This window comes from Myotis myotis, unplaced genomic scaffold, assembly GCF_014108235.1.
Source record: "Myotis myotis isolate mMyoMyo1 unplaced genomic scaffold, mMyoMyo1.p scaffold_m19_p_7, whole genome shotgun sequence".
Classification (NCBI taxonomy): Eukaryota; Metazoa; Chordata; class Mammalia; order Chiroptera; family Vespertilionidae; genus Myotis; species Myotis myotis.
Window position 1 is genome coordinate 76,244,967 of NW_023416379.1, and position 11,474 is coordinate 76,256,440.

General features: G+C 35.7%; 1 protein-coding gene across 9 annotated transcripts in view; it reads right to left on the minus strand.

The window, feature by feature from the left end:
* Positions 1-11,474, minus strand: part of LOC118660411 (muscular LMNA interacting protein) — a 239,608-nt gene that overhangs the window by 99,744 nt on the left and 128,390 nt on the right. For all 9 annotated transcript variants that reach the window (XM_036317803.1, XM_036317801.1, XM_036317807.1 and 6 more), the window contains one exon: positions 1,534-1,605. In XM_036317803.1, the coding sequence (XP_036173696.1) occupies positions 1,534-1,605 (72 nt within the window). The remainder of the gene's footprint in view (positions 1-1,533; positions 1,606-11,474) is intronic.

Consider the following 11,474-nt stretch of genomic DNA (forward strand, 5'->3'; position numbering starts at 1 on the left):
GTTTTTCTAAATAAAATATTCATATAGTAGAAGCACTTGGGTACAGGAAATACGACAGGTTAGGTGAGACAATTATGATGAAAGGATACCATGACACAATAGGTCCCTATTCTCCCCCCTGCCTGGCGGCTTTAGGGGGAGAGTTCTTCCCATTTCTGCAAAGGCAGGCACTAATGATCAGATTTCAGAAATGTCCATCTGAAATGGGCAGAGGGTCTGTGCTGAGGGAACGCTGCTACTCTGATTCAACGTAACAATAGGCCATTGGAATAAGGGGCAATTGGTGCACCTCTTGCATTCTTCTGAAGCCTCCTGAAATCAGAGCTTTAGGACCATTATGTATTGAGTTATAAAAGGTAGAAATTTAGAAGAGAAGTTAGAAAAAAGCTTCCAATCTCCCTGAAGCCCAGTGACACCCCCAACCCTCAGTTCAAAGCTTATAGATACATATAGTAGAGCCTCAACTACATGTGTATAATTTGGAATTAGTTATCAGAGATATAAAATATAAGAAATCTTCCCACTAATGCTCACCTACATGCTACTTAGCATTTCCCACTAACAATTCCTACTTTTCAAACAAGAGATCATGCAAAGGATTTTATTCCTCAGATTATGCTAAAATAACAAAAATGCAGATTCATAAACCTGTGGTCAAAATACTACCTGGTTGGCAAACATTAACATTATACAAATGATAATAACAGTATTTGAAATACTAATTACACTGGGGGGGGGGGCATAAATGAGTTTAATGCACAAAGAGATAAATTGCCTAAATAAATATCAGCAAAATAACATATGAAATGAACAATTTCATAGATTTTATAATTGATTCCACTTTGATTCTGATATGATCCTCCATTTGGCCTTCATTTGAGCATCTGCAATGTGCTTATTGAACCAGAGGCTGTAATTGAAGTTACCTACTGAAGTAGAATCCTATAATTTTATAATTAGTAACTGAATAGCAAAGCAAAAGTGCCCTCAAGTCATGCAAAAGCATGGGTCATTGGAAGTGATCTCAATCTTCCCTCTCATTTGTGGGGGTAGGATCAGTAGCCAGCAGGAATGTATAAAGAGGTTTAGCCCATGATGGGTTCTAAGGAGCTAACCTGGACACTCAGCTAACTATACTGTGGAAGCCACTTCAAGTCACCAAGTTTTGACCAAGCTGTCCAGTTTCACATGTAACCCCATTTTGCCTGTACTCTTTTGATCAATGCCAATAGAGGTGGAAGCTCTTGAATGTAACAACAATCTAAAATTCCAAAGGACAGGATCTATCCAAATCTAAATGAAGTTTCCAGGGCTACTTGACATTGGACTGGACATTCCAGGCTCATATCTAGCCTCTAGTGATAAATTGATGATGTCTTCAATTTTATTCACCAAGATGTTTTCTTCACATCATCCTAAGCTGAGAGAATTTTATTTTAGTACAGACAGAACTTTAAAACAGAAATTTTAGAAAACATAACAAAAGTTACATTATAAACATAAAATTTACTCTGCTTTTGAGCCAACACTGACCTTCTGTTCCAAAAGCAATGTGTTGGTAGGGATTGCTGCAAAAGCCTTGTAGCTTGAACTGGTCTTGTATTGCTAGAACGGGTAACCAGAAAGCAAGAGTGGAGATGAAAAGAGGGAAGAACATGACATAATTTTAGAGTAGTTCTACCAGGTTAAATGACAAGTTACCAAAGAAAACAGTTATTATGCTTGACCAACGTGTTTTTGACAGAAAAAAAAATTAGCTTCCATGTTAATATTTCATTAGAATGAGAAGCAAAGAACTATCACAGCAGTAAAATATCAGCCTAAGGATAATGGCAATTATATGATATATATCTTCAGAATTAAAAAGTACCACTCTTTAGAAAGTTATATATAAACTAGAGGCCCAGTGCATGAATTTGTGCACGGGTGGGGTCCGGCCAGCCTGCCCCTATCAGCCAGGATGGCAGTAGGGGGGATGTGAGAGGTTGCTGGCCTGCCCTGTTCCCGATCAGGGTGGAGGGGCCAATCAGGAATGGGGCCGGCTGGAGGGAGGGGTTGCAGGCGGTTGGTAGGCCAGTCCCATCCCCTGGTCAAATTCCTGGTTGAACTCCCAGTCAAGGGGACAATTTGCATTTAGCCTTTTGTTATATAGGATTTCTCATTAGCAGCATTTCATCATAGGAGTGCTATTCTTTCAATGTGAGCGTTGTTTTTTATTTATTTTTGGTTGTTGTTGTTTTGATTCTCAAAGAAAATTATTTTTTATAGTGCCATAATTAAGAAATATCATGCCAATAAATTATATTGAACTTATGATACATTCTCTTACATCATTTATAAAAATAAAGAAAAGAATACATAAAATTTAGTAGCAGTTTAATAAGCAGCATATTTTGAATAGAAGTGATTTCATCAATTTAACTCTAAACTGGAAAAAATAGAAAGCTCTTGATCTTAAATTTATTTTTTAGACCTTATCATCTCCTGTATTTTCTAATATAGTAATGTTAATGAATCAAATGATAAAATGTCCTGAGTTTTAATTACAACTCAGTGTAATATAGTTTCGTTTTGTGTAGTATTTGGGGGAGAAGGCTGAACATGAGGAAGTTGTAGAAATCAGGATAATATGCATAATCAAAAGCCCAGCTTTGATACCGCTCTGGGTTCCAAGCTGCTTAACTAAGTTCAAGGCTCCTATCATTTCAGAAGCCCCTGCCTCAGGCAGCTTCCCCAGGGACTCAGAGACAAGGAGAAATCTGCACACAGCTCCACATTGCCTCAGTCCACTAAAAAGCATACTAAACGGTCTACAGAGGAAGACGGGGCAATCAAGTCAAATAAATCATTGAGTTTTATGGATATAACTGAAATAAGCTTCATTAAACTGGTGCAATGAAGGTAAGAGAAATCAAAATTCCAGACCTAAAAGAAGCCTCAGGTCCCTTTTAAGCCCTAAGTCTCTATATTCACTCTGAACTGCTATGGCCTCCAGACAATACCTTATTTGGATAAAAACAAAATGAAATGTCATCTCTTCATGGGAATAAGAACTGACACTTATTACTGGGAAAATTATATATATTGCATCATTTAATTTTCCAGAAGCCGTGTAACTAAAGAGTCATTAGGAAAAAGAGACATGGCGAGGTCAGGTGTAGTCTAGTCTAAGACTAACCAGCCCATAAAAAGTAGAAACAGGTTTGACATCCAGGCTTGCCTGGATCCAATAGCCATCCTTTCTCTATAAGATCATATATTCTTCCAAAGAATATCTAAAGACAAATAATATGAAATAAAATATATCATTAATACTCCATGATGATTTTATTGTATTTAATTGCAATAATAGCTGCAATAATAATAGCTAGCAATCACTATGAGCCAGGTATCATTCTAAAGCTTTTTGGGTATTACCTCATTTTATTATTACAGCAAACCTGTTAGGCAGATACTATATTAAATCCATTTGATATATGGAAACTAAAGTGCAGGGATGTTAAGTAACTTATGTAAGGTCGCTAGCTAGTAAGTCATAGCTGGGATCTGGATGCAGACACGCCACCTCAACAACAGGGCACTCATCTACCATATTCCCTTGCCTATCATTTCAGGAAGCATAATCATTTATGACATTTGTCCTCCTGTCTTCAACTGCTCTAAAGATTATAGCTGGAGAAACCTGTACAGAGAGGTATCTTGTTAATGCATATATTATGCCACAGAATCTTAGAATCAGAAATGATGTTGAAGGCTATCTAGTTTAACGCCCCCATCCAAGACAAAAATCTCTCTGATCCTCTGTTCTGCCACCACATGAAGAACTGCCTACCTCCAAGACAACAAATTTAGCATAATTGTTAGAATTGGTGCAAAATTCCTTATATTGATCCAAAATACAATACAACCATTCCATTGTTCCTATTTCTCTCCCCTTCTAATCATGTGCATTCTAAGAGCTCTCTTCAGCATGATAGTTATACTGCTATTTCTATCAACCCCTCCTTACCAATCCTTAACTGATGAATTTCACTATTCTCATCATTTTGCTCTGTTGATATTTCTTTAAATTTTGAAAAGTTATGTGTTTAACTAGATGTATTTTTTAACACAAAGTAGAATATAATCATCACCTCTATGATTTGACAATAAAGTCAACTAATACAATGAAGATTTTAATAATTAGAACTGTCTCCTTGTTTTTGGTGGCGAGTTTAGAATATACAGGAGAGTGAAGTTGGAGTTAGTTCATATTGTTGGATCATAGGAAGCATGGGAGGAGAAGACCATATGAAGACAAAGGCAGAGATGGGAGTTATGCAGCCAGAAGCCAAAGGAAGCCGGGAGCCCCAGAAGCTGGAAGAGGCAAAGACAGGAGACTGGAGAGAGTGCAGCCCTGCTGACACCCTGACTTTGGACTTCTGGCTCCCAGAACTTCACAGTGGCCTAAAATCTCTAATCCTTTTATTTTTTTAAAGCATTTGTTGAAATCAAACTCCATTCTGTAGATATGCTTTTTCTCTAGATCCAAAAATAGTACTTTAGACATTGTCTCTATCCAATTTCATCTGACTAGATTTGGGTTGTCACTGTAAACAATGAAGATAAAAATTTTCATATTATTTCATGAACCGTCCGTCTGCCTAGGCACGTCATTTGTATTTTCATTCAAGTCATATGCCAGTGATAAAGAGCTCTTGCCTACCGGGTTCTGCCATCAATCAATCCTATAAATAGATTTGGATATAGCAGTTCAATTCATAAACTCATTCAACAAAATATTATTGTGTATTTTGTGATATGCATTGCTCTAAGTACAGTGAACAAAACATACAAAGCCTAGAGCTTGCATCCTCATGAATAGAGACAAGCCATAAACAAATAAGAAAGCAAAGGAAATGTTTTAGAAAAACAAATAATAGGCAGAAATGTGAAGTAAGTTAATGGATTAGAGAGTGACCATGAGGATGCTTTGGATTGAGGACTTGGAATAAATGGGAGTTCACAGAAACAAGTCATTACACTCACATATCTCTTTTTGTTCTTGATATAGTGGGAGATATCACAAAAGCTAGAACTTGGAGGACATTCAATAAATAAAGGTCTGTTGCTTGAAAAAAATGTCTGACTTCCAGTTATAACTGTTGTTGTAAACATTCACAAACTAAGACTACAGGTTATAACTTTCAGAAATTATCTTCCATTTTTTTGAAAAATGGAACATATGGCTCGCCTTTTTTCCCTGGTAAATCTCTTATTTCCCATCAGTTACAATAGTTTTGCAATAGAAGTAGAAATGTCATTTGTTTTCAGACACAATTTATCTAGACCAGGAAATATGAACTTATTCAGAACTAGGCAATCTTTCTAGTTCCTCATCTATCTTAGGCTTTATGCATCTCTAAGACATCTATAGCTTTCTCTTTTCAGTCTGAAAATCATTCTTGTTGCCATAAGAGATAAGTTTTAGGTTCATTGTATTTACTCTGGGTTCTGTTAACAACATTCTAATTTGGACATATTTCTTCCTCAGCATTCTAAGGCTTCCAGGTATTAAGCCAAATTCATTTCTTTCCCTTCCTTTGTTTAAAATTAGAAATCACTCTAGTCAAGGTAATTATAACTTGAATAATAGACTGTCATATTACAGGTTGGAATCACCTTCAGCGAATCACAGAAGGTAGACTTGACCAGCCTGACCCTGAATCTAGCAAAAAATGTAATGATACTTATTGTATCCCTCCAATTTGTCATCTATGCTTTTAGTCAACATCCAGTAAATATGTCTTAAATATCCACTACATGACAGGTACACTGCAAAGTTTAGGTTTAGAAAAGGAAATGGAGTTTTAGGACATAAGTGTATCAGAACTAATCCTATTTATAGGCAATCCTAGATATTACAACATAAATCCTGGGTGTGAGGATGGGGATAGCAAGAGCATATCCTTCTCCTTCAGAAAATATTCCCCAGCCCTGTCCTATCCCCTGTTGCCTAAATTTCCACACCAGGCTCTAGTAATAAAGACCCAGGAGATCTCAAAGTGAACTATATTAGCTGCCTGAAGAATCAGAGATTTGAACTCATGATTACACTTTAAGTAAAGGTGACTAGCAGAACCTCAGATTACATAAATGACAAAAGAGAACTCTAGTGAAGAGAGTGCCTTTCATTATGGCCACTTCTCTTGCCAGAAGCATCGAAGCATATATACTTCCTGCTCTTCAGTGACATGCTTGCACTGCCTGAGTCAGAATTTCCCTAAGAGGAAAGCTCAACTGAGGTCCTGATCCAATTCACAGAAGTGATTGCCAGACACCTGCCTTACATCTGGATCACTGGCAGAGCACAATCTCTATAATGATTTTTATACCTGAAGTGGAAGAGTAGGAGAGGAAGATGACAGTGGCAGCTACTAAGAAAACTTCCTAGACTTTTTTTCCCAGGGGCCCTCTCCATGGCTGGAAGCTTCTAGCTCTCTAAATGTGTAATACTTATTTCATTGTATTATAATATTTTTGCCATCCCTATTACCCTGTAACATCTTTTAGGGGAGAATTTCATATTATTTCCAACACCTAATATCATCCTGGCAAGAACAGATACTCAGCAAATATTTGTTTGAAAATTTTGCCAATTCAGAGGACATAAAAACCCAAAATTTTAGTTCCTCATCTTCAGGCCAAGCCTTAGATGTTGGAGACTCTCTTTCCCTATTCAAGCATGCCTTAAAGACATTTCCAATGCGTTAAGTTCCTAAAGGCATCTTCCTTCAATGATCTGAACTTTCAGGTTTGAACTCATGACCTTGAATCTTTGTTGTTTTTTTAAGTAAATTGTGCTGCTATAAACATAGGGGTGCATATATCCTTTCTGATTGGTGTTTCTAGTTTCTTGGGATATATTTCTAAGTATGCTCTTTGAGTTAAACTGCACAAGCGTCTCTCAATTAAAATGCAAATATTCCCCAAGGGGTTAAAAAAAAAAAAGGTTTGTCAATCCCTGACATTGTAAATCATTGCTAAGATGAATCCAGAAAACCTAGCTGGAGAGAAGCAAAGAAAATGGACACAGCTTTGGTTACTATAGAGATGGACGTGACAGATAGCAGGGATGGGAGAATCATGAATCTAGAATCCCCTGAAAGATGCCAAGAACTTTGTGGAAGAGGTAGAGTAAAAGACAAAAAGGAAACAAGAAGGTACGTATGTGTAGTTTAGCTATTTTACTATTTCACCTATGACTAGCTTTAATGATTGCTGAATGTTTTTCTACCTACAAAATATATACAGAAGTATTATCTTTGTCTTCACTGCTGTAATCTCCCAGAGCCACCATCACTTCCTAGATTGTTGCAATAGCCTCTTTTTGTTGTTGTTAATCCTCACCTAACCACTTAGCAACACTGGCCAGGGCTGCAATAGCCTCTTAAGGTCTCCTTACTTCCTCTTTCGCTCTCTTAGAGTCTGTTCTTCACACACAGCCAGATAGATAAGATTGTTTCAACCTTCCCCCACACACGCCAATTGCTTCCTGTTTTACTCAAATTAAAAATCAAAGACTTAGAAGTGGCCTGCCGGATCTCACAGGCCTACAATAGCTCACAGTTACATCTCCTTCTGACAACCTCAAGTTCCTTCACTCACTCCACTCTGGCCACACTGGTTCCCCTGTTCTTTGTATCTGCCAAACACTCTCTGGCCTCAGGGCTTTTTCCTGACTATCCTCTCCTATGAGCAACACCTCCTTGCATGTCACCTTCTGAAAGAAACCTATCTTGACCACCCAATTTAATTTGTGACACCATCCCTTACCCTGCTATACTTTTTCATTACCATATATATGACCTTTTAACACACAAGAAAATGTACTTATTTGGGAAATGGGGGTTATTATTGATTATTTCTGTGCCATCACAGAATATAAACTTTCTATGAGCTATTTTATTTGTGGCAATATAGCCTTACAACTTTGAAAAGTGCCTTGCACATATCCTTACACATGATAAGCACTCAGTACATATTTATTGAATGAATGAGTGGTTTGTTTGAACCCTCATTAAGTATTTTAGCTCATGGAGGTATATTTCATATTGCTCATTTCCCAGATTATATACGGATTAGCAGAAATGGAGAAAATTACATAGAGACTGTTGCCACCAAGTTTCCAATATGATATATTTGGGAATGTTTTGATGCCTTAAAGAAAAGAGAGTTTATTTAAAGGACACATATGTAATACCTTAATCAATAAAGAAAAAGATTAAAAAAGAAGAAAAATATGATGTTGAAGATCCTAAAAAAAAAAAAAAATACCACCTCAAGTTCATAAAATATCAAAAAGCTCTCAACTAATTCCTTAAATATACTATGTTTCCAAATAACTTTAAGGCCAACACAGGCACACCATCATCTTGGGTGAGTGCATGGAACATCATGACTCACTAGGAGAAATTTTAAACTATTTCATAAATAAATGCGAAATATATTAGAACCTGAATACAACTCCATGGATTAATTTTGTGATATTTAGACTTTCCTAAGGGATTAAAAATATCTCAGACAACATGGATGTTGATCAAAGAGTAGCCTGAACAACATCCTGGAAAATGTCCATCCTGTCTACAGCCATGCTCATATTGTGAAATGTTATTCTTAACTATATCTGATATTAAAATATGTCAACTGTATCAAACTAATGCACACAGATTCAGAACCTTAAGATTCAATCTACGAAAAAGAAACATTACACATACTTTGTACCTGAATTTAGCTCAGCCTGCTCTACTGTTCCATTTTATTTTCATATCAAAGGCCAGTAGGGCCCAGACTTTGAACTAATGTCATTCAAGTATTCATGTTTTAATATGATGGCCATTTGTATTCCAGGACCTCTTTCCTTTTGGGATCTGGCACTAAGTGAAACTGATCTATATCTGAAGCTCTTTAATTTCAAAGATAGCCCTGTGCTCAGATTAGCAGAACAGAAGAAGGAGCAAGACAAGAAACACTCCATAAAGGCATGAATTCTTTGATATCCCAAAGCTTTTGTCTATTTTCTTCTATCAATCTATAAAATAATCTTAGCAATTTAATAAAGACTAGTCAAAGATCAAAAAGAAACTGGGATAAGATTTACCTATTCCAGAATCCATTTTAATGAATTTTTATATTCAGGTTACAATTTCTGCAAAAATAGCTTGCAATAAAAAAAAAATATATGCAGGCTGATTTTTTTTACCTGGAGAGATAATAGCAAGAACAAGGAAGAAATAAATAGACAAAGAACAGCATGTCTCAGAGAGTGATTCTTTTTGCAGAAGTTATCACAAGTTTTACCCATTATAAGAAATATTTTTCTGTTTAAAGGATCAGGTAAAAATAGATAAATTATAATTTCTCGATATTTTTATATTTTAATTAACATCAAATTTATTGTGCATTTCTAGAAGCTTAGTTTTTAGCTTGGAAATGAAGAAAATAAAACAAAATAGAGGGCAAATGCTGAAAGTTCTTTAATATTGGGAGCAGTTAATGAGCTGTGGAAAAACAGGTCTTTAACAAACTTGATTTTAGAACCAAAAAAAGACTTGGGCCCTCACCGGTTTGGCTCAGTGGATAGAGCGTCGGCCTGAGGACTGAAGGGTCCCAGGTTCAATTCCGGTCAAGGGCATGTACCTTGGTTGTGGGCACATCCCCAGTAGGGGGTGTGCAGGAGGCAGCTGATCGATGTTTCTCTCTCATCGATGTTTCTAACTCTCTATCCCTCTCCCTTCTTCTCTGTAAAAAATAAATAAAATATATTTTTTTAATAAAAGGACTTGGCTTTAGCAAAAGCCCCTCTGGGCCAAGCCTCTCCCAGGTCTCTCCAAAAACAGGACAAAACATGAACGAAGCAAAGTGACCACAAACAGAAACACTTGGAAGAAGCCTCCGGAGCACAGTCATTTCCCACAAAGGTGAGGAATGATTTAGGCGCATGGCCATAGGGTTCAGGCAATACTTGTTAATAAATTCAGGAAATGGTAATGTTTACATCACCAAGCTTTTGTAATATAGCACAAATAAATTTCATGATACCATATGCATTAAGAAGATAATCACTAGGTCATTTTACCTCAAATATATAAGATTTTCAATTTAGAATGATAAAAATGTTAGATTTTTCTCTATCCCATTTGCTTTGAAAGTTTAAAATGTAAGGACTTAATAATTTCTAATAATACATTTTTAAATGGCTCAAATATTATATAAATTGATCATTCTTATCATTATTCTATAACAATGATTTCCTTCATGAGAATTATTAAATAAAGCTAAAATAATAATTGATTTTTTTGTTTTACAGCAATAAAATATAATAAATTGTTCACTGAACTTCAGTTTCTTGGTGTATAAAATGGAGAAAATAATATTACCAATCTCATGGTCATAAAATTAACTGACATTGTCCCTTTTAATTAATTTTTAGCTATTTTGAATAACTACTAGGATATATCTTGATTCACAGAAAGCATTTGATATCTGTTACTATAATCATCATTACTATTATCATCACTATTCAATGATAAGCCAATCTTCTTATGTCTCCACATACATTTCCCTGGAATCAACTTCTGTACATTTGCCCGGTTATTTACCCTTTCTGAAATATCAACTCCTTTCTCTTCATTAAGATAAATACTAAATATTTCAACTGGCCTGACTCTCACAATATTTCTATTATATCAAATTCAGTGCACAATTATATGTAATTGATTTATGCTATGTTAACATTTCCTTTTACTTGTTTTCCAGCATTACTGTAGATTTAATAACTCTAGATAGCTTCTCCACATTATGTATATGTATTTTTGAATGAAAAATTTTAAGACAAAAAAAATGCTCTCTTACTTTCCTTAAATACACACACAGAAGCACATACATATATACACACATCTCAAAAAAAATCTAGTATAGAGGTAGGCACAGAGTGAGTGTTTAATGCATGCATGCTTTTTAAGTTAAACTACATAATTAGTAAGAGCATGTGAGTTGTTTTATCTTTCCTATCCTAACTTCATCCTTCAAACAGATTTGGACACAGTCTCCATGGAAGTTGGAAAGAGTAAAACTGTGTTCCTTCAATACACTGAACTGAAAATTTGAATTCCCTCTTAATACAAGCACTTCCATAATTTTATTTTATTTACATAGCAATGACCAAGTTCTGAGTATATAATATGCACATTCTAAATTATTTGAGAATAGCTGGGAAGCTGGCATGTTCTATAGCAGTGTTGCCTTCTTCCAAAAGAAATGAGCTCTATGGATCACTCCTTCAAATATTTCTCTTCTCATATTAAAACAAATGCCAGTTTCACCTCTCTCCTCAGTGGGTTGCTTTGGAGCACTCAAAAGTCAATATTTCTTCTTTCTTAATTCTATTTCTTTATACCCAACCTATGTTCTCTGTATTTCAAATTACTAAGTTT